At 33.9% G+C, this 25,223-nt stretch overlaps 1 protein-coding gene across 9 annotated transcripts in view; it reads right to left on the bottom strand.

Moving 5' to 3' along the window:
- Window positions 1-2,178: 2,178 nt before the first annotated feature.
- Window positions 2,179-25,223, bottom strand: part of LNPK (lunapark, ER junction formation factor) — a 75,667-nt gene continuing 52,622 nt past the window's right edge. For 6 of the 9 annotated variants that reach the window (XM_036318641.1, XM_036318642.1, XM_036318643.1 and 3 more), the window contains 4 exons: window positions 14,659-14,764; window positions 13,389-13,459; window positions 12,423-12,593; window positions 2,179-4,448 (listed from right to left, as the gene is read on the bottom strand). In XM_036318641.1, the coding sequence (XP_036174534.1) occupies window positions 4,174-4,448; window positions 12,423-12,593; window positions 13,389-13,459; window positions 14,659-14,764 (623 nt within the window). In that variant the 3' untranslated portion in view covers window positions 2,179-4,173. Of the gene's footprint in view, window positions 4,449-10,814; window positions 10,898-11,699; window positions 11,793-12,422; window positions 12,594-13,388; window positions 13,460-14,658; window positions 14,765-25,223 lie in introns of those variants that run through there. The other 3 variants (XM_036318644.1, XM_036318646.1, XR_004969135.1) reach the window with 2 other exon arrangements.

The raw sequence follows: 25,223 nt of genomic DNA, 5'->3' as shown, positions 1-25,223 counted from the left end.
TAGTATTGGAGAGTAATATTGTAAAATAATTTACAGGAATTTTTTTTTTTTTTTAGTTTTAAGAGTTAAGTAGCCGTCGGCTGGAAATAGAAGTAAACATGTTACATTTTTAATATTAACCACTAACACCAATATTGATTGACAGTGTAAAATTGGTGTTTCAATATAAAACATCTTGCACTAGGAGTTGAGATCTGAGTTTTGGCTTAGTTGACATGCTACTTATTGCTATGAACTTTTATAAGTCATTTAGCTTTTCTAACACTTAGCATACATATTTAATGAATTATTAATTAAACCTCTCAACACACACACACACACACACACACACGAAGCTATAGCTCTGATTCAGTTATATTCTCCATAACAATATTGTGTCCAATGTATAAAATGAGAAAGATCCATTTCAAAAATAAAAAGCATAACTCAACAGCTAGCAAAATTTCTAAACATGAGTTTTAACTGCAATTTTTTCAAGTCAACAACTATTTATTGAGTGTACCTGGTCCCTGTGAGTGGAAAAATATTGCAGGCAGAGGAAGAACACAAGGAGGGTGGGGGATTAGAAACACTTTGCATATGCCCACCACAGAAAATATTAATGTAGCTACATTAAAAATGTATATGTGGGGAGGGGAGAGGGGGGACAGTGGCAGTAATTATGGTAAGAAATGCCAGAGGTAATTAGCAGCAAAATTACACAGGCTCTGTAGGCCATATCAATAAATTCAGACCTCTTCCCAAGACCAGAGAGGAATCATTAAAGGGTTTAAGCAATGGTATGGTGGTATGATTCAATTTCTAATTTTGAAAACTCCAGTGCACAGGATAGCAAGGCAAGACTGGAAACAAGAAAACCAGTTAAGAGACAATTTTGAGATGATGAATTAGAAGGCAGTACAACAGTAATAAGGAAAACTTCTGCAGTCAGTTGCCTGCATTCGAGTCCCAGATTTTCCACTTACCAACTTGCTGTTTCTACCTGTTTTCTCTTCTATAATCCAGAGATAAAAAATCTTCACAGGGTTATTGCCAAAGAACAAATAAAATAATATTCATAAACAGCATGTTGCCAGGCAGAGTAAGAATGCTAATGTTCATCATTAATGTATTGTTAGTGGGCAGAGAAATGAGAATATTAACTGGAAGATGTTTAGGAGACAGAAATTGACAGTGAAGATATAGGACAAAGGGGAAAAAAATTAGACTCTAGTTCCTGGCTTGAATAATGGCTCTATTTGATGAGATGAGAAACACAGGTGGTTTGAAAGTTCTGAAGGTTTGAAACAGAAAACAGTGTTCATTTTTTGGTATGTTGATAGTGAGAGACATTCCAGCAAGCAGGTGAATGTAGTACTCTGAAGTGAAGAAACACATCAAGGTTGGAGGTCTGAGAATCTGAGCAACAGATGGTAACCTAATCCATGGAGGTTGGTGAGAGCCCCTGGAGAAAGGACATGTGGGATGAAGAAAAGCTGGCCTAGGCAGAAGCTATGGAACAGCAACATTAAAGGAAGCCTGCAAAGGACACGGAGAGAAGGCGGGCCAAGAAATAAGAGAACAACAGTGAGAGAACGCAAAACCAAAAGAAAAAAAAAAGTGTTTCAAACAGAGGGAAGTGCTCAGCAATGTCAATACTGTGAAGCAGCAAAATAAGGACAGTTCTCACTGCATCTAGCAACAAATTATTCATGCACATAATAAATATGTGTCAGGCACCAGGCCTGGAGATGCAGTAGTAAGTAAGTCAACAAGAGCCTTGCACACACAGACTCTATGTTGTGAAGGTAGAGAGTAAACTAGTAAACAAAACACTTATTTTATTTGAAATAGTAAAGTGACATATATAAAAGAGAGTAAGAAGCAGACCACTTTAGTGAGTTTGGGAGGGCCTCTCTCGAAGGAGGGAATATCTAAACTGAGACCAAAAGCAGGAAAGGGCTCAGCATGGTCAGAGAACTGAAAGAAGCCATAAGGCCACAGCCTAACAGTGGTGGAGGGATGGAGAGAGAAGCCAGGCATGTTTGCAGACTATGCTGAGGGCATAGTGAGAAAAGTTCAGATGATGACTGTTGAGCATGTAAATAGGAAGTTAAGGTCACTCTAGCTAACAGCACTTGTTTGCTTTTCCTCATTTATACTAGCCTTAATTATCAGAAATAGGACATGTCACCACTCTTTCAACCATTAACTGTTTATTACAACAATATCACAATAAACTTTTCTATTTTAGAAGACATTATGATTATAGCATGTTACCTCTAACATTAATATTACTAATCCCCTTTTAACTGTCCATATTTCTTTTGAAGATATTTCTCATATCTGCTTGATTCTATGACTAAATTATATTTCTCTGGAGTATTTTCAAGCAATGTACATCAGAATTTGAATATAACAAGAATCAGCAAGGTGTTACTAAAACCTGATTAAATTCATCCAAAAGAATTTCCATAGAGTTTATATTCTATCTTAGATTCCTATCTCCTTTATATATTTATATACATGTATATCATAGATAAAAGTTGATGCAGAAAACATTGGCTTGATTCTGAGCAGCTGAATTATATGTTCATAGTTTTTCCATTTCCTTATCTGCAAGAGGAAGAATTTATGGCCCTTTCCTATTTCATAAGAACATCAATAACATAAAATGCTATTTACTTGATATCTATTATCAGGCACTGAGGTAGGAACATTACATAAATTATGTTTAATCATCCTCATACTAAGACTGCAGAGGCAAAATTTAAGCCCAGTTCTGTAATATCAAAAAATTGGGTTACTAAACCATGATGCTTCAGACTATTAGCAGATTGAGTTTCTTAAAAATACCTAAATGATATGTTATTAAATCATAAACATGAATTTTAAATAAATGTCATTTTATTAAATTTTTAATAAACTATGTACAACTTAGAAATATTTGCTATACACACCATTTCTATACATTTCTCCTTTTGTCATAACTTGATTTAAATTTTTTTAATAATGGAGAAGAGAGGTAAAAGACAGAAAAGATAACCACACTGTATTTAAGGTATCAGAATTACCATTCTGGGTCAAATTTTTTTCAGTTAATCTTTAAAACACATATTAAATCCAATGAACTACCTATTCTCATAAAACTTAGGTATCTCTCAAAATTAAGAATTACAAATGGCCTATGGTTTTCCTGAATCAGAAAAACCTAATCTCTGATTAGAACCTCTCAATGTCACTAGTTCCCTGAATTCAGAAGGTAACAAGTCTCAATAAAAGCATCATAATTTGCCCTCAGCAGTATCTACAGAGTTGTTGTATTGTGAGTTCTTCCTACTAAGATATTTTCAGGTAGCTAAGTCACCCACCAAGATTCTGTCTGAAGAAGTCTAGATATTTAACAAAAAGAAACTACTGCCAGATAATCTTTATTTTCCTTAACAAAATACACACGAGCACAAAATTCACTTATAATATCATTATTTTACAAGTATAAATAATGTTCAGAATTGAAGTTACAGTCAAGTGCAGAAATATTTCCTATATGTTACTATGTAAACATAAGCTAATTATAATATTATGTGCCTTTGGCCCAGCTGCAAAATAAGAGACATCAAAAAGAAACACTGCACTTGACTGTTCAATTGCATTCTTACTGAGAATTCATACCAATGCCTATATAGTTAAAACTTTCATACTACTTAATGTAAATGCCTGAATAGACATCCCCCCCCCCCCGCCGCCCCCCCGGGCAAATATCTTGAGAGTAAAACTTCTATCCATTTTTAATGATGAACTATTAAAAATCTTGAGTTCCATTCCTTTAAACAAACACTATTAGAACTTATTCCTAACCAAAGTTCTTCCTATGTCAAAATGGATATTATTTACAGGTCACACATATAGAAAACAAGAATGCTATCATGTTTGTTTACTTTTAGAATGCAAAAAAAAAAAAATTCTAAAAGCCAGTATGGGTCTTTGCAAATTCAAAAAGATCTTACTTTACTGATATCACTTGCTTGTAGTTTTAATACCTAGTAGATACAATTTTGACATTGAAATAGCTAGGCAATCTGAATTCAAATGATATCAAGCATATCCTTAGAGAGAAAAAAGCACCACCTAAAAAGCAATAACTGACATCAACAAAACTACAACTATCCAGTTGAAGGCATGTGGAAGCATTTACTACATTGTCATCAATGATTCTCCACTTAATTCAGGACTAGGAATAGAATCAGGAACAGGATCAGAAATAGAATCAGGAATAGAATCAGCTTTGGGAACTATTGATTTGGCTTCATTCACTGAGGTTTCCTCATTCTCAGTCTCTTCTTGCTTCTCTTCTGGTTCCTCTGTACCAGATGCTTTTTCAATCACTTCATTTGTCTGCTCTGTATTTGTTATTTTGTCCTCTCTCTGCTCTGTAGTGTTATCCAAAACATCTTGTTCTTCTAAAGATTCTGAAAAGACAAAGAGTTAAGACTTCAGGAATATAAAAATGTTAAAATTGCTAAATAAGGTATATGAATTGGTACAAAAACAGGAAAAAAAACAATTTGGGGAAACAAATCCAAACTTGTATCTAAAGTCCCATATTTTCATAAAATTTAGGAACTTTCATAATATTTAAGAATTTTCCTAAAGATGCATTTGAAAGTTGAATGCCCAAACAAAGCCCCAATAGAATTATGTGCTGTAAGACAACAGCCCAGCAAACAAAACAAATGTATTAAATCTCAGATTATGTTTCTTGAAGGAACTGTCTCCCTTGTGCCCAGGCAATCCTGTGGGCAGTGTGTAAATATGTACCTTTGCGTGTATGTAGGTGGTGCTATTTCCCACACTGATTTACATCTCTCTTATCCAAGACCTTAGAAGTCAGGATGTACCTTTTCCAAAGGCATGACAAGGCTCCCCTCATCCCGCTATACAAGACAAATCCTCAGGATTTAAACCTCTGGGTCAGAATATGCTACATACCTACAATGGTAGGGAGAGAAAGAGAAGGGTCTTTTGTTCCTGTCTCTAAAACGGAAACTAGTTAAAGGTCTTGTTCCCTACCTGAAAATTTGTTCCCTTTAAACGCTCTAGTAAGTTTCATTAAATTCAAATCTCTTAATAATAATTTAATGACAACAATTTTATTATATAAAGTCTCTATAATTCTTTATGTTTAAAGAATGGAATGGGAGAGGGAATGACCAGAGCAGTTTTTATAATAAATAGCAACTAATATTTTTGCTAGGAAGATAAGGTTAAACCACATCAGCTAAACAAATGGGCAGATTTTCCTACCCTCATAAAAGATCCCTTATGACATACAACAAATGTTATTGATTCAACATTTATGGAGTAAAGACCAGTCTACATCAGTAAAAAGTACTAGTTTAGTTCCTTATATAGTACAAAGTGTGTGTGTGTGTGTGTGTGTGTGTGTGTGTGATATTTTTAAAACAATTATTTCTACACATATATTTTAAAGTACAGTTTACAGAATTGTAAACTTTTTTCCAATTTTTATATATAGGATGAAGGACCAAAATTATACAGTTAGGAACATCCGAGTTAATGAGGTCTTACTATATAAAAACTTCATATAACCACAAAAAGTAGTAAGGAATGGTTCTCAAATCATATTATACCAAATGTCACAAAAATGCTATTTTTATTTCAAAAGGAACTTAAAATGGCATTGCTGCACCACTTCAAATCTTACAAAAATCCAAGGTAAAAAGCCGTAGACTGACTGAATTTGTTATTTGAATGTTTCAGTGTATAAAAAGCAAAAGCAAACAGTGCAGATAAAATTCTATGGACATGTACAGATATTCTACTACCTGGGCAAGTAAGGCCTTCAATGAAAAACTTTAGGAGTCACCAACCATTTGTAATTCTACCCTCACAAAATTTATCAATACAATTTTAAGTTATGGTTTTCCACAATACTTACTTGCCAAGAACTTTACAATTTGTTAAAATATAGTAAGCCTTCTGAATCAAACCAATAAAGCCAAACAAAATGAAAAAAGTTCAGAATCCACAACTCAATTCACCAATAAACATGTTGAAGTGAACATAGGCCCACAGTTTGTCATATTCTGTCATTCTGCCTCAGTACTACACAAGAGAAGTATCAAAGTCTATGGTTTATTCTGTTAAAGCTTTGTGATACAACTATTTTCAGAAACACATCACTACTCAAATCCATTCAATTTTAAAATTCTTGGATTTTAAAAATGTAGTTAAACAACAGAACTACCATACTTAAAATTTTAAATGTCTACAAAGGTGAATTCTAAGAAATACCATGTGCTATTATAACTAGAAAAGGATATTATTTATATACAAAGGATATTATATACTGTGTTGTATTTCACAGAATATATGAAAGATTAAAAATTGGTAAAATGATAGTGCTTAAAAATATTCAAAAAGCCTACTAATGACAACTTCTCCCAGGTTAATTTGCAGAAAAGTAATTTTAATAGCACTAACACTACAAAAAAACTGGCATGTGCCATGATGCCTATAATGCAGGTATTGGCTAGTCTAAATGACTCAGATATTCAATGTTTGGATACCAACGCTACTTTATGAGAAGTCATCCAAAAAAGATTTAAGTGAACTAGGTGAGCAAGAACAGAGAAATACTACCAGTTTATTAACTAAACCAAAGAGCTTTATAATATCATTAAGTATATTCTAAAGGTACTGACTTTATTTCTATGAGATAGTATCATTTGCCTAGTCTAATAAAACAATAAATTTTTTCTGTGAAGTTGTAATTTAATGAGATGTCAACATTTGGGCATAAAATACTAAAAGAAAAACCAGCCTTTGGGGTCACACCAGTTTAGACTAAAAATGAAACAAAATTACCTGAATGATCTAATCCCATCTATAAGAAATTTTAAAAATCAACTGTTGCCCCGTTGGAGTGGCTCAGTTGGTCGAGCATCGGCCCATGTACCAAAACGCTGCCGGTTCAATTCCCAGTCAGGGCACATACCTGAATTGCTGATTTGATCCCCAGTCAGGGAGCTGAGGGAAGGCAAATGACACCCCTCCCCCCGGCCCCCCATCTCTAAGCATGTCCTTGGGTGAGGATTTAAAAAAAAAAAAATGGCATCTGTAATGCCAAGAAAACAATATATTACAATGTGATGCGACAAAAATGACCCATGAAATGTGTTCCTTTCCCCACTCCTACCCACTGCCCCACGCCCACCCCAATAATCTTAAGAGAGAAACTTTTTCTACTGAATGTAAAAAACTGGCTTCCAGTTGTTTAGGAAAAGCCTTAACTAGACAACTCAAAATCATAAAACAGTATAATTGTAAAACTAACACTACTGCCTCACCTATAAAGCACACACATGCAAAAACATATAAGAACATCAACTTACCTTTAGACTCTTAGTCTAGCTCGAGAGAATAATTTTCTATGAAAATTAAAGAATAGTCTAGCAAAACAATTTCATATATTTACTTTAGAAAAATATATGAAATTTTCACAGAAAAATACATAATTCTATTTAGATTGTGCCTTTAAAAACCCCTTGTGCTGAGCATCAACCTATGAACAGGAGTTTACCATTCGATTCTCTGTCAAGGCACACGTCTGGGTTGCAGGCTCAATCCCCAGTAGGGTGATCAATGGTTCTCTCTCATCATTGATGTTTCTCTCTCTCTCTCTCTCTCTCTCTCCCTTTCCTTTCCTCTCTGAAATCAATATATATATATTTTAAACCCTCGTATTTAGATTCTTTATATTTTATTCCTTTTCACAATAACAATAAATCTGCCTTGCTAACACAGCAATACTCACTATAGACTATAAACTTGCTCATATGAAATTTATTAAATTAAAATAGACAATTTGTCTTTGAACTTGCAGGTTTTAAACAAAGAAGTGTTTACAAGATTTTTCTCTCTTAAAGAAACTGGCCAACTTATTTTAAGAAACAAAGACATGAATATTCACGGGTCCAATGAATAAACTTCAATTAAATAATAACCACCTAGGAGATAACAGCTCATCTTATATAATAAAAGCTTAATATGCAAGTTGCCCCGAGTGGTGGTTTGACCAGGAGGTCAACCAGGAGACAGGGAGATCAACCACTCACTATGATTCGCACTGACCACCAGGGAGTGGTGTGGAACATGGCGGGCATCGGCAACGCAGCGCTGGCAGCGGGTGGCAGTGGAGGCACTGCCGGCCCTGATGGGCCCTGACGAGAACGGGACCACAGCAGAGTAGGACTGGGACCGTGGTGGGATACTGGAACAGGTGAGCGGGCAGCACCAGGCCAAAGTGGGTGCGAGCAGGGGCCTGATCGTCCTGCAGACGGTGATCAGTGGCGGCAGCGGGGGAGGGCCTGGCCCCCATTGATCGCCCCACAGGAGGGATAATGGAGCAGGTGAGGGGGTGGTGCCAGGCCACAGCAGGGTGCCAGGTGGGGCTGCGAGGCTGGGGGCATGAGCTGGGGCCCGATCTCTGCAGGCCACCCCAAGGGACCCCACCCATGCACGCATTCGTGCACCAGGCCTCTAGTATTCAATACACAATATACTGCTTATATACCATTGGTGAACAAATCCATTAGATGAGTAAGAATGTCATTATTAAGCAATGGTATAAAACTATTTTTTTTTTTGGTGAAGGTATTTTAGAAAAGAGAATCTGCAGGCCAAAAAAATCTCTATGAATAAAAGAAGCATGCAAACTGATACTACGGTTAAATTTACATCTTGAATAAACTGTACGTAATTAAATATATAAGTATAAGCTTTATACTAGTAGATCTAGTAAATATACAGAATTCAATTTACATCTTGAGTAAACTACATAATTAAATATATAAGTATAAGCTTTATACTAGTAGATCTAGTAAATATACAGAATTCAACAAAATTTACGTTATCAAATAGTTCAATATCTTAGAGCAGTGGTCGGCAAACTCATTAGTCAACAAAGCCAAGTATCAACAGTACAACGATTGAAATTTCTTTTGAGAGCCGAATTTTTTAAACTTAAACTATACAGGTAGGTACATTGTTATTAACTTAATTAGGGTACTCCTAAGGCTTAGGAAGAGCCACACTCAAGGGGCCAAAAAGCTGCATATGGCTCGCGAGCCGTAGTTTGCCGACCACGGTCTTAGAGCATCATAACAAACAATACTACAACAGAATTTTCTCTAGATCAACAGAATCTAACAGTAACAGTATATTGCTTAAAAGAAAGGAAGGGAAGAGCAGAAATCAGGATATCAAAATAAATTTCTACCTTATATAAATTTTACTTGTTATTTTTTATAGTATTGATTAGATGCCATGAGTTTTATTAGCAAGTTATTTCCAGTTGAATAAAAGCTATTTTTTCCTAATATAATTACATAAAATCTAGACAAATACAACTGAGCAATGAAAACAATAATATTAATATTTTCAAGCATGCTAGCCTAAAACCACTGTACTAGTATATTAACAATGTAAAAACTTCATACTCTCTTACCATATGTAACAAAAAAAAATGCTATGTCAGGTATTTTGGATTGCATATTTTTTAAAAGCAAAACTAATAAACCACTTTAATGTGGCTTAGCAGATTCAAGTATTACTGTACCATCCATTTAAACATAAAAGAAACTGAGGAACCTAAAAGTAATTCATTACTTTGGAATACCATACCCAGGATGCTCTTAGATACAAGGACAATCCATAGTCCTAATTTCTTGTGTTTCTTTAATATTCTATTCCCGAAGCATTTTCTATAGACAATTCTAAAAAAAAATATCTAGGAATTCAAATGAGCAACTAATGGGAGAAATTTCTTCTAGATCTCCTTCTTTGGTAAAACTTTCCAAGATTTCATGTGTTGTTCTAAAGAGTGGCCCAAAAATTTCAAAAGCCTTGTGCCTCATCCTCAATGCAAAATCTTCCAGTAGCAGAATCTATAGACACAACTTAATTTCAAAGTCTCACATCATAGATTTTTAAGACGGTATCTTCTATCAATTCTAGATTATTCATATAAATGGTTTTAGAATATTCATTGAAAGAAAATTCAAATGGAAGAAAGTTACCTTCTCATTCCATCTGTAAATTCAATAACCGAATTTCTATAGCTTTTGCTGCTATCGAGGAGCTATTGCGATACTTAAAAAATATAAAAATTATAGCAGAAAAGTTGTAGAAATCAGAAATCTAAGCCCCCAATTACATTGGCTGTCAGCATAGAGAATAGATGATTGAGATAATATGATCTTAATAGTTCAATTTAATCATAAAGATATGCCTCCGGTGTTCAAAACAAATGCAGCTTCTCTGTTCATCAAAAATAGTTCCAGTCATTTACTAAAGGAATCCAGCTTGAAATTGGTAACTGTATATCATAGTGTTGAGACAGGAGTCTTGTAGAAAAGTTCAATCTTCTAGAAAGCCAAAGAAGTAAAGGGTGCTCATAGCCATTTTAATGAATCCAAAGAGAAGTATAAAAGTTACTACTCTAAAGACTATCTTAAACCAAATTCAAGTGTTGCTTTAGTTTCTAGCACTATGAAGTTACTACCAGTGGTTCTCAACCTTCTGGCCCTTTAAATACAGTTCCTCATGTTGTGACCCAACCATAAAATTATTTTCGTTGCTACTTCATAACTGTCATGTTGCTACTGTTATGAATCGTAATGTAAATATCTGATATGCAGGATGGTCTTAGGCGACCCCTGTGAAAGGGTCATTGGACCGCCAAAGGGGTAGCGACCCACACATTGAGAACCGCTGTCCCTGCCTCAAGTTTTGTCTTCACCTATTAATATTACCTTATTAGGGTTGAATATGAGCCAGTTAGACTTCACTCCAGAGATTTCAGACAGAAAATGAGACATCTGGGGTATTGCTCCTCCTAGATTAGATGAGAAGGAAAGGTATAGCTCGGTGTTGTTTGCTAACTATCTATATTGACCTTAGCAGAAAATATAAAGCATTGGGCTCATTATCAAGATTTTATTTTGTTGGCTGATTTTTCTTTTTCTTTTTGTCCCAACTACTGGCTTTCAAATATTCACTTTAGCTTTCATAAGCAAGGTTACTCATGGAAAGGACTTCAATGTTTCCTCTAGGCATCTTCAGTAAGAAAGTCTTTCATTTTTCAGTTCCAAGAGGGTGCACACTGGTGAGGCAGATGATTTTCATGTAGCAGTATGAAGCTCAGAGCATGACTTAAGCAAAAGAAAAAATCTGATATTATGTTTGGAGTTGATGTTGCAGACTTGGAGAAGATGAATGCATTGATTCACTTTTGGAAGTAACAGACCTCTTGTCATGCTTATCTATTCAAATTCCTTTTGGTATTTGTCATTAAGCCCAAAGCCAAGCCTGAGTCAACACATTATTTTATTATTCAAATTTTTTAAAAAAGATACACAAATTTTCATAATAAACTTCTGGTATATGAAAATTCCCTCTCATATTATTTTTAAAGCAATTTTCCCCTACTCAATGCTTTTATAAAGAAGGAAATAAAATACATGTAAATGATAATTCCTAGAAATTAAAAGGATGAATATTGATTGCTAAATAAACTATGTGAGCTAAACTTCCAATATGGATTTTTTTTCTCTATCAGCCACAGCACCAAAATATCATGGCCTGTATCATAATTTTAGCAATCTTCAGAATTCAGAGCTGCTTAACAAACAGCTCACCTCATTATTAACAGCAAGAAATAGTTGGCAATTAATAGTCAGCTCTTCCAACTCATCTTTTCCATTTTTTTCATGAAACTTCCTCAAGAATTCCTAAAATAGAATTGCAAGATAAGGCCTAAAATCCAATGAATTCCGATGAACTCTGTTTCTCTAAAATAAGGTTGTTTACATCAAGGCATGTGTCAGCAATGTTAGTCTCATTGATCAAGATAAATTGTTTCAAAGGACTACCAGTCGTATCAACAGTCATCTAAAGGATAAAAGGATGACTTTCCAATTCCAAGGTTTCCTGCTTGCAATAACTTCTACTAATTCAAGTGGTAAGCACAAACTTATTTCATCAATGTTATTTGCAAATTTTAAAAAACTGTATCTTATAGTTGCTCCATAATTATCATAATCTGCTTCATTTAAATAAATTGGGGGAAAATTATTCCATAAAACATTAGTCAAACCTTCCAACAATTATTAGAAGAGGTCACTCCATAAACAATGTTTGCCTAGCTATTGCTGGATGATGCTTAACAAGTTATAATCTGTATATTTTAAAACTAAAACACATCATACCAATTATACAGGAGGCTACAGTATCAGATTGATAAGTGATATATGCATGCTGCAAAATCTGATAAATCCATTCTTATTTAAAAGCATTAAGCTGTTATTGTTAAATAGTAAAGATTATTAAGAGACAAAACTTTTTAATTAACATATTCATACCTTCACTTATCTGGTTCTCTGATGAAATCACACTTCCTGAGGGCAAGGGGCCAATTGAACTTGAGCCTTCCACAGCCTGCCTCTTCTCAAAACTAAACTCTGGCAATCTTGGAGCCTGAGGTCTGGTTTTTCTTGCAGGATTCAAGAAAAAACAGTAGGCACACCGAAAAGCTGCAGAGAATTTTTAAAAAAATAAAACCACAAACCAAAGAAAACTCAAGGACTAGTCAGATAACTCACAAGATTACTTTTGCAAATAGTCAAAGAACTCTTCAAAAGTTATTTTATCCAAAAAAAAAAGTTATTTTATCCCTAGTGAAATTACATATAGTTTTAGTAATATTACTGCAGGTGTTCTAACCAAAACTAATTTTAAAGTATACTTTCTAATTATTATTAGAATATTAATTTTAAATAGAAAAGATAAGTTATATAGCAGGTTAACTAGTAATAGCAAAACAATATTAATAATGACCTAAGTGTATTATAGAAATTACATTTCTAGTCACCAGAGTCATTAGGTATTTTTAAATCCAGAACCTTGCTCATTTACCCAAGAAAGTGTAGTATATCATATATGAGAAACATAATTAACTTAGTATAAAGTTTTTTAATAGTGGCTGCTCATGAGAATCATCTGAGGAGCTTTAAAACCATGCTGATGCCCAGAACCCCACCCCATATCAATTAAAGCAGACTTTCTGTAGGTGGGCACTGGGCATCATACTTTTTAAAAGCTATTCAGATGATTCTGGTACACAGTGAAGTTTGAGAACAGCTGGCCTCGTACATTGTTGTGAGAAAAATCTGATTTGTCTTTCCTGCTTTGCTGTGTTCTATAATAAGGACAATATCCTGAAAAATATATACAGAGACAGTACCAAAAATAAAATGACATTATATCGGAACGGGCATAGAATGAAAAATTTGAGCGTAAAATATTTAAATCTGCCTAATAATTCTTACCAATGTATTCAAATTCTTCTTTCAAAGCCATGCCATTATGAGAAAAACACTGCTGACATATAAGGGCATACCTATACCAAAAGGAAAAATAGACTAGTTACAAATGCAAACAAAGCCCATGGGAGAGGCTACTTTAGCCAACATAGCTTATATTTTAACATAGCTAAATATGTCATAACAAACTAGATGTTCTTAGTAAACAATAAACAATACTCTTTAAACATAACAGTCAAAATTTCAACCATTTTAAAATATAATTTATGCATCAATTTTTAAAAAAACTAAGCAGCCAGTCAAATAAATACATCTTTCTTTTAAGTTAGCAGAAACATTTGGTAACAGAACACTTCAGTGTTTCCTAAAGTACCTTGCTGGGGATGATAGACTCAAAATGTGTAGTCACATAAGATTGGAAAAGATGGAACTTCTTAGAGATTCACAATGAGAAGTCTTATAGTAAAGAAATTAATTTTATTTAGTTCAATCCAAAGGTTAATTTCTGTACACCATAATTCCTGTATTTATCCTAGTTACACTTAACATCTTCCTCACTTTCTATTTTTAGACTCATTCTATTCTCTGTGTATGTACTTAACAAAATATTTGGCCCTATTAAATGACATTCTGTTTTGAATAACATGTAATTTATTATGTTAACTTTATCTAGTCCCTTTATTAAATTGATAACATTAACCAATAACCTTATCAAATATCTACTCTATTATCCTAAAAATAATTCTTAAGTCTATACTATGACAATTGCTATATCATAACTCTCTTCCTAAAATTATTGTAAGGATCAAATAAAATAACAATTGAAAGAACATTCTGAAAACTGTAAGTGCCAAATACATATAAATTGTCCTCATTGTTATTAAAATTATCACTATCGCCAAGTCTAGTACTGACATCTATAAAATTCTATTTCTTATAACCTATCAAGTTTTCACTATTTGTATTTTAAGTTTTAGTGAAAAGAATCAATTTCTCTAAAAATAACTGTAGAGTAGGATTATAATATAGTAGGGCTGCAATGTATATATATATTTTTCAGTATTTTACCTCCATACTTTATCCAAACTCCTACTGAAAAAAAACAACTGAATGCATACTCCTTTGCAGGGCTATAAAATATTCTATTATGTTTTAAAATAAAGAAACAGGAGCCACAAAACTACAGAAATCTAGTACATGCACACACAACATACACAACATGACCAATAAATGTTTTCTTCATTTTCTTTTTTTTTGCCACCTTAGTAAACATTACCTGTTTTGTGGACCATCACCAACTAAATATTCAACAACTCTATCCAAAGCACTTCGTTCTCGGGGGAGGATGGGTCTAGCTAAAGGTGGACCCGGAGGATGAAGACCTAGTATATAAATAAACACATAAAAATTATATGTATAAAACACATAAATTTTAATTCAGTTTACCAAGAACTACCTATGCTTTTCAGAATTTAAATTTTAACAAAACAAAATAACATTAAATATTATAAACCTCTAAAGCATTCAACATACATAATCTATGAAGACATGAAATGATGTTAGGTTCTGTACAAACTAATTTTTAAAATGGCCAGACTCTTAAAAGTGTATGTAATAATAAATTATGGAATTCCACTTGGGACCATAATAGTCACAGGGGGTCACATTTACCTTCCCAACTAAAATACTGTGCAAAATATATGATGCAACAGTTTTAAAGACACTGGATATCAGGCAATGTAGGATAAAGATTTCTGACAGACAAAAAGCAAATACGATGAGCCCTACAATTGCCCCAACTTGTTGTCTAGAAAGAATTTCCAGGCAACAACTCAGGGAGGGTAATCCCAGGTGAAGTCTCCCTGAGATGAGGAGATAAAGCTGGAACTCTGGGGAAGCCAAAGCAGCTTGAGTTCACAGGAAAGAGTAGAAGAGAATGCACAGAGCCAAGATTTACAGACTATTCAAGAGAGTACTGATTGGCACATGCATATGAGGAAACTACCTGAGGACAGAGAAAACTGCTCCGAAGTATTTAAAGGTAACAGTAACTCACACGGGGCCAAAAATGTTGCATGTTTCCACCAGTCAGAGTGGAAAACTTCATAACTCACAGGTCACTGATCAAGTATTCAGAGGAGTTTTGTATAGGAATATAGAAATATCCCACAACCAAGCAAGCAGAAAAATGCAACCCATCATGAGAAAAATCAATCAAAAATGACCTTGAAATGACAGAGATAATAGGATGCATAGACAAATATGTTTAAACAGTTATGACTACATTCCATATGCTTGAGAATCTAGAGGAGCCATTCAATGTTAAGTAGAGGCACGGAAAAAATTTAAAAGACCCAAAATGAACTTCTGCAGATGAAAACTACAATGTCTAGGATGAAAAATCCAGACATGGGATGAATAACAGTTTGCACATTACAGAAAAAAAAATTAGTAATTATAAAGATATAGCAATTGAAACCATACAAAACACAGACTAAAAATATTTTTAAATGAAAAAATCATCAGTAAAAAGGACACATATGTAATACCCTTTGTAATACTTTAAGCAATAAAAATAAATAAATAAATAGGAAAAAAAAATCATCAGTGAGCTATAGAACAGTCTATTCTAACATACATATAATTGGGAGTCCAGAGAAGAGGAAAAGGGAAAAGAAAGTAATATTTGAATAAATAATGCACCCAAATTTTCCAACTTTGATGAAAAGTATAAACCCATAGATACAAAAATATCAACAAACCTTAAGCACAAGAAGCATAATTTTGCAACAGGACACAATATATTCAAATTGTTTAAAACTAGTGATAAAGAGAACACCTTAAAAGCAGTCAGAAAAAGATACATTATGTACAGAGAAACAGAGATAGGAATGACAGCACATTTCTTATCAGAAAAATAAGCAAGCCAGAAGACAACGAAACAATATGTTAGAAATTCTGAGGAAAGCCGAAACCGGTTTGGCTCAGTGGATAGAGCGTCGGCCTGCGGACTGAAAGGTCCCAGGTTCGATTCCGGTCAAGGGCATGTACCTGGGTTGCGGGCACATCCCCAGTAGGAGATGTGCAGGAGGCAGCTGATCGATGTTTCTCTCTCATCGATGTTTCTAACTCTCTATCTCTCTCCCTTCCTCTCTGTAAAAAATCAATAAAATATATTTAAAAAAAAAAAAAGAAATTCTGAGGAAAAACTATCAAATTAAAATTCCATATTAGTGAAAAAAGTCTTTTAAAAATGAAGGCAAATATGAAGACTTTTTCAGGCATACAAACTGAAAAAATTCATCACTAGAACAATTTCATTACAAGAAACGTTAAAAGAAGTCCTTCAAGCAGAAGGAAAATGACACCAGATGAAAAACTGGATCCAAAGAAAAGAAGAGTACCAGAAATGGTTACCATGTGGGTAAAAATACAAAACAACTACTTTTTAAATCTTTTAAAAGATAATTGATGGTATTAAGGAAAAAATTAATTTTTAAAAAATATGTTTTTATTGATCTCAGAGAGAGGAAGCAAGAGAAAGGAGATAGAAACATCGATGAGAGAGGAACATTAATTGGCTGCCTCCTGCAAGCCCCCCTACCAAGAAAGGAACAGTGACCTCCTAGTCAATGCTCAACCACTGAGCCATACCAGCAGGGCAGGAAAAAAATAATTTGTTGTGGGATTTATAACATATGTAGAAACGAAATGCATGACAACAACAGCACAAAGGCTAGGAAAGGAAAAATGTAAGTATACTGTTGTTAGAGTCTTAAACTATATATGAACTGGTACCCTATCATGTGTAGATAAATTTTGATAAATCAAAGATATATACTGTAAAACCCAAAACATCTCATCGATGTTTCTCTCTCTCTCTCTCTCCCCCTCCCTCTAGCTTCCTCTTTCTGAGATCAATAAAAACATATTTTTAAAAAATTAATTTTTTCCTTTATACCATCAATTATCTTTTTACCCATATGATAATAATCATTTCTGGTACTCCTCTTTTTTTGGATCCAGCTTTTCATCTGGTGTCATTTTCCTTCTGCTTGAAGGACTTCTTTTAACATTTCTTGTAATGAAATTGTTCTAGTGATGAATTTTTTCAGTTTGTATGTCTGAAAAAGTCTTCATCTATGCCTTTATTTTTAAAAAAATTTTTTCACTAATATGGAATTCTAATACTAAAATTATACATAAAAGCAATATAGCTAATCAGGCAACAAAATGTATACAATGGAATCATAAAAAAAAATAATCCAGCCCAACTAGTGTGGTTCAGTGGTTGAATGTGGACCTATGAACCAGGAGGTCAGGGTTCAATTCCCAGTCAGGGCACATGCCCGGGTTGAGAGCTCGGTCCCCAGTAGGGGGTGTGCAGAAAGCAGCTGATCAATGATTCTTTCTCATCATTGATGTTTCTATCTCTCTCTCCCTCTCCCTTTCTCTCTAGAAATCAATAAAATAAAATTAATTTTTAAAAATATTAATAATCCAAAAGAAGGCAGAACATAAGAAAGTTCGCAGAACAGATAGGACAAATAGGGGGGAGGGGAAATAGCACAATAGAACATTTAACTCAAACCTATACATACCAATTATTATATTAAATGTATGTGGCCTGAACATCCTCATTCTGAGGCAATGATTGACAAAATGAACAAGAAAGCAAGGACCAACATAAGCTACTTACAAAAAAAAGACATTTTATATATAAAGACCAAATAAGTTAAAAGTAAATGATAGAAAAACATACATTTACACACACACATATATTAACACCAATAAAAAAAATCTATAGTAGCTGTATTAATATCAAGCACAGTAGATTTTTGAACAAAGAATATTCTCAGGGATAAAATAAAAGAGTAATTTCATAATCACAAAAAGTCAATTCATCAAGTGGGCATAGCAATCCTAAATATATATGTGCATAACAGAGCTTTAAAACACATAAAGCAAAAATTATAGAACTATGAAAAGAAATAAACAAATACACAATTATAGTTGGAGATTTCAACAGCCTTCTCTCAATAGCTGGCAGGTCAGCAAATCATTTAGTGTTGATAAAGAACAACATTAGCCGAAACCGGTTTGGCTCAGTGGATGGAGCGTCGGCCTGCGGACTGAAAGGTCCCAGGTTCGATTCCGGTCAAGGGCATGTACCTGGGTTGCGGGCACATCCCCAGTAGGAGATGTGCAGGAGGTAGCTGATCGATGTTTCTCTCTCATCGATGTTTCTAACTCTCTATCTCTCTCCCTTCCTCTCTGTAAAAAATCAATAAAATATATTTTAAAAAAAGAACATTATCTACTACCAACTTGACCTAGTTGACATTTATAGCCACTCTACCCAACAGAAACAGCATATAGTCATTAATTGCTTAATGACGGGGATATGTTCTGAAAAATGCATCATTAGGCAATTTCATCATTGTGCAAATATCAAATTTGTACTTATACAAACCTAGACAGTATATAACCTATTATACACCTAAGCCATATGGTATAATACTGCCTATTTATCCCAGGTTACAAACCTGTACAGCACATTACTGTACTGGACACCGTAAGTGATTACAACACAACTAGAGGTCTGGTGTACAAAATTCATGCATGGGGGGAGGGGGAGGTCCCTCAGCCCGGCCTGCGTCCTCTCACAATCCGGGACCCCTAAACCAGCAGTCGGACATCCGGGAGACTGCATGGACCAATGACCACACTTTTCATCCAGGTGAAAGGCATCTTGCTATTTGTATGGGCAGCTACATTTTTTGCCCTGATTATGAAAAGTAGTACATAACATGATCCTTCTGAGGCAGTAGTACCATTTTCCTCATCTTATGGGTGGAAAAACTGAAGCAGAGAGAAGTTAATTGGCTTTGTCACACAGTTACAAGTGGCAGAATCAGGGCTGACCACAAAATGTGCAAGCCAGAGTCCATGCATGTCATCACTGCATCATCCTGTTTTTTCAGTTAGAGTAGCCTTGCCAGGTTTTAATTTTTAAATCTAAGAAACTGTTCCCAATATATAGAATAGGGTCCCTAGGCCTGGCTGGCAATCAGAGCCATCTGTGGGGCAACCGGCAGGAGGGACGATTGGGGGGCCCCCACTAGTACCCGCCATGGCTGGTGGCCTGGCACCATCTGCTGGACAGCCCCGCCCCCCCATTACCACATCTGGTCGTCTCCCTCTGTGGGGGAGGGGAAGATGCTCAACACAGTGCATTCGGTCAATTTGCATATTAGGGTTTTATTATATAGGATGTTATTTGTGTATCCAAACACAGAAAGATTAAAAATGGTACACTTGTATAGGGCACTTACCATGAATGGAGCTTGCAGAACTGGAAGTTGCTCTGGGTGAGTCAGTGAGTAAATGGTAAGTGAATGTGAAACCCCAAGACAGTGATGGCGAACCTATGACACGTGTGTCAGAGAGGTGACATGCGAACTCATTTTTTTGGTTGATTTTTCTTTGTTAAATGGCATTTAAATATATAAAATAAATATCAAAAATATAAATCTTTGTTTTACTATGGCTGCAAATATCAAAAAATTTCTTTTTTTTTTTTTATATTTTATTGATTTTTTACAGAGAGGAAGGGAGAGAGATAGAGAGTTAGAAACATCGATGAGAGAGAAACATCGATCAGCTGCCTCCTGCACATCTCCTACTGGGGATATGCCCGCAACCCAGATACATGCCCTTGACCGGAATCGAACCTGGGACCTCTCAGTCCGCAGGCCGACGCTCTATCCACTGAGCCAAACTGGTTTCGGCCAAAAAATTTCTATATGTGACACGGCACCAGAGTTAAGTTAGGGTTTTTCAAAATGCTGACACGCGGAGCTCAAAAGGTTCGCCATCACTGGGCTAAGATATTGCTACACACTACTAAAGGCTTTATAAATAATGTTCCACAAGCCCTCCCCCTGCTTTCTTCCAACAGGGTCAGAAATAGACCACTGAAGCTGTCAATGTTTCTCCATGAACAGGGATATGGGCTGCACTTATTAGAAACATTGAAGAGAAACTGTCTAGATAAGGCATAGATCAGCATAGTAGTGACTGTTAGGAAGGAGTGAAAGGTGGCCTGAGATTCAGTAAAGTAAGAAATCAGATGAATATATAAATGAACATAAAGGATTGTCATGGCAATGTTGTTTTTGGCTACCTGTTGGAGTAGTAGTCAGATTAAGAAACTTTGTGGTATTCATGAAAAAACAGTGTTTAACATGGAGAGGGTGCAGAATTGAGGAAATACCTTTACTTTGGAAATATGTTTTGGTTCCATTGACCCTGTCTGGCACAAAAGGCTCTCTCTGGCATTGAACTGAAAATAGAGCCTGAAAATATTTGCAAAGTTCAGGGACAGGCTGGCTCCACACTACTACAGAAAGCTTTTACTAAAGTGGCAGCAGCACTTAATACTTTTTAAGGTAGCACCTGTGGACCTGTGTCCTTGTACAGGATCTCAGTTCTTCAACTAAGAATTTATAGCAATGTTCTCTGAACACCATCAGCTAGATCTGGGAGGGCTGTAGTGCCCTCTGAATGTAGAGTGCTGGGGGAAACAGCTCCTCTGTGCTGATACAGGTGAGTGGCTGAGTGGTTGGGATATAATCTATACACTCAAAATTGAGGTTCTGAGAGTGAAAGGGAATCTATTGCTAAGCCAAACAGATATTGTTTCTGTCCAAGAAAAAAATTCCTCCTGAACCACATATCCTTCCATTTCTTACAGGAAATTCATCTCCATTAAAATCTTATGGGACCACCATCATATGTATATGAGGTCCATCACTCACCAAAACACCATATGTGGCACATGACTATATATTCTTCTCAAGTAGGAAAAAAAAGCATTTACCAAAACAGATGATATTCAAAGACATAAGACAAATCTCAATACATTTAAGAAGATTCAAATAATACAAAGTATGTTTTCTGGCCATAACTGATTTAAATTAAAAATAAGCAAAAAAAAAATCTCCAAGTATTTGGAGACGAAATAATATCCATGAAATAATTCAGGGTTCAAAGGGAAATTAGAAAGTATTTTTAAATAAATAAAACACTTTAAAACATCATATTATGATATGCAGCTAAGCAGTACTTAGAGAAAATGTTATAACACTAAATACCTATAACACTAACCACTTACAAAAGAAGATAAGATAGGTCTAAAATCCATGAATTCAGCTTCCATCTTAAGAAACTAAAAACGAAAAGCAAATAAAATCCAATGTGAACAGAATAAAAGAAATAATAAAGATTAGAGAGAAAACAAATAAATTGGAAAATACAAGAATAATATAGAAAAGCTAGTTGTTTGAGAAGATCAATAAAACTGGTAAACTTCTAGCCAGATTTACCAGAAAAAGAAAGAGGGAAAATACAAAATACCAATATCGGGAATAAGAGAAATGACACAAATCCAAATTGTAAAGATATTACAAATATAATAAGGGTATATTATGAATAGCATTATGCCAAATAATTTTATAAGTTGGATGACATAGATTGATTGAAAGACTACAAAGGTACCACAACTTGCTCAACAAGAAATAGATAATTCAATTTGCTAAAATTTTGTTAAGAATTTTTACATCTATGTTCATAAGGGATATCAGTCTGCCATTTTTCTTTAAAAAAAAAAATTTAATTAAAAAAAAACCTCTCCTACAAATAAAACACCAGGCCAAGATGTTTCAACCTATAAATTCTACCAAACATTTAAGAAATAAATGATATCAATTATATACAAACTTGTCCATAAACTGAAGGAAATACTTACTACTCATATAAGGCCAGCATTCCACTGACAGAAGAAAAAAAAATACTATTAACTGATATTCCTAATATAAATATTTTTAACAAAAATTTCGCACACTATACTCAACAATATATGTGTGCATGTGTGTATAAAATAAAACATCATGACCAAATGAGATTTATCCCAAGAAAGCAAGGTCATTTAACATTTAAAAATTAATGTATTTCACTAAATGAAGATATTTTTAAAAAATAAAATAAAATAAAACCCCATGTAAGCATCTCAATTGATGCAGAAAAAGCATTTGACAAAATTCATAATCCATTACTAATAAAAACCTTCAGCTAACTAGGAATAGAAAGGTACTCCTCAACCTGATAAACGCTATCTACAAAAAACAAATGATAGCTAATATCATGCTTTCCTCCTAAGATCAGCAATAAGGCAAGGATGTCTATTCTCACCACTTCTATTCAGCATTTTACTAATAAAGGTTTAGTGAGTGTAATAAGGCAAGAAAAAGAAATAAAAGAAATCAAGTAGAAAGGAAGAAGTAGTACTGTATCCACAATTTGATAGTCTATGTAGAAAATACTATGGAATCTATAAAAAAGCTATTGAGATGAGTTTAGCAAGATTATAGAATATAAAATTAATATACAAAAATCAATTGCATTTCTATATATATTAAAATGAACAACTGGACATAGTTTTTAAAAATATAATTTATAATTTGATCAAAAATATAAAATAGATGTACTAGTACATTTAGCAAAAATGTGCAAAACCTATATACTGATCATTATAAAACATTGCTGAGAAAAACTAAATATCTAAATAAATAGAAAAATATATTATGTTCGTGTAATAAATTAGGTAATATCAGAAGAGAGGAATGGAGAGTGGGGAGTGGAAGAATAACCTAGAATTTAGTTAATGATTTATTTATATCATATAAAAATAATAACAAGAATAGAGAGTTACACAAACTATGAATTGTTACTCCACAATCTCTCAAAAGTGAAGGAGAACTGTCTACAGGAAATACTCTAAACGAAAAGACAACACAGAAGAAGCACTGAGAAGAAAGTGGGAGGATAAAGATGTGATGTCTGCCTTTGTAAAACAAGGCAGGATGAACTTAAGAGTAATATGAGCAGCAATGGAGATTTACAGGAGACCCCACAGAAGCTTTTGAAACAAAATGAGGCCTTGTTGGAACAAGCCTTGCCACACAAGGATACAAGGTTTACAAATTGTCTATGACAAAAACTTTAAAGCAGTTAAGATAGGCTTAAGGTAGGATATTATATTAATACTTTAAAGAATAAGAGATTTGCTTTGTAAATAATCACAAACCTAAAAACTATTACCAACTTAAAAATAAGCAAAAGATACCAAAATTATAGCTATTAGTAAATAAAATTTAGTTCTAGAAAAAGTAATTAGTATTACAAATCAAGTACATTTTTCTGGTTTTATCAGTTAAGTTATCTGTTTACTTGTACTAACAACATTCAATCATTATCATAACAAAATAAACATTAATGCAGACTGTTAAGTGTTAACTCATAAAATTTTCAACTTGAATAAGCATGCCAAATGAGATTCAGAAAGCATTTAAGCCAACTTAACTTTTGCTGGAATATTTTACTTCTACATGTTTAAAATGAAAATGTCCATAATGGAATCTGAATGCATAAAATAACAGATTTCATAAAAATATCTTAAAATCCTTACATACTTATTAACTTTTAAAATAATGCATATTCATCTTCATACTGTTAAGGATTTACAGTAATTAATACAAACATCAAGTGCAATCATTGTAGGAATACTGGTCATTTTTATATAGCTTGGCAAATTATCAAGTACCTGCTGCTTATTAATTTTCAAACATATGGGTGCCCTGTGGTAATACACATTAAATTGATTCTCTTCCACAAATATGGCATAATGAAAAAATGAATTATTAATCTTCTCTATAAGAAATCACTTAACTCATTCATATTTTTGGCAATGTACAACTTAAAGACAGTCTTACACAGAAACTAATTTAAAACTTTGGTAAAATGTTATATTGACATGATCATGAAATTTAGGCCATTATTCCTTCTAACCCTACTCTGAAATGTGCAATACAGTTTTTACTTTATGTAAGTTGCTAAACTTGTATTTCTTTAAAACTAATTAGATACACAACTGTATATAATACATGCATTCTCACCAAAACAGTATTTCATTAAACAACTACGAACTTTAAACATCATGGGTATCTCAAATCAGTCAGATAACAATTGAAAGATAAATAATTTTCAATCAATTTCATTTTTCTCAATTTCACAAAATACATGGCTACCTTAAGGAACATCATTGTATGTCAAGTTTAAAAGTATTTTTTCAATAACTGTTTTTGAAAAATATGATTTGTATATATTTCATTTACAGCCAGATTTCTTAATGTTTATAAATTAACAGTTTTCTAGTTTTCTAAAATGTAATGCTGCTTTTTTTGAAGGAAAAGCAGGAAAAACAATCTACTGTAATATTAACATTTAGATTGGTTATTGATTTTATTACATAAGTGTCTTGAATATCTGATATCAACTACTGACTAGCCTCAAAATCATTATAAATTATATTAGTAATTAGTCATAAAAATATCAACATAATCTAAATTAGAATTAAATATCCTAAAATAGTATAATTTATAATTAGAGTCAAGAACCTGACATGGAATCTACATAAAATAATGTGATTTGCTAAAGCAATGAACTTCCAAGTCCCAATCACACCCAAAAGATAATTGCAGGGTAACGTAATATATTACACTCCAAAAATGGGATCTTCCCTAGTGATCCTCCACACTAAAAAAGGAGAATCTGCCCGATCAGTGTGGCTCAGTGGTTGAGCGTCGACCTATGAAACCGGGGGTCAGGGTTCAATTCCCGTCAGAACACATGCCAGCTTGCAGTCTTATTCCCCAGTAGAGGGTGTGCAGGAGGCAGCCGACCGTTGATTCTCTCTCAACATTGATGTTTCTATCTCTCTCT

The sequence above is a fragment of the Myotis myotis genome, unplaced genomic scaffold (assembly GCF_014108235.1).
Source record: "Myotis myotis isolate mMyoMyo1 unplaced genomic scaffold, mMyoMyo1.p scaffold_m19_p_8, whole genome shotgun sequence".
NCBI classification, from domain to species: domain Eukaryota; kingdom Metazoa; phylum Chordata; class Mammalia; order Chiroptera; family Vespertilionidae; genus Myotis; species Myotis myotis.
This window is presented reverse-complemented; position numbering and strand designations above follow the sequence as displayed.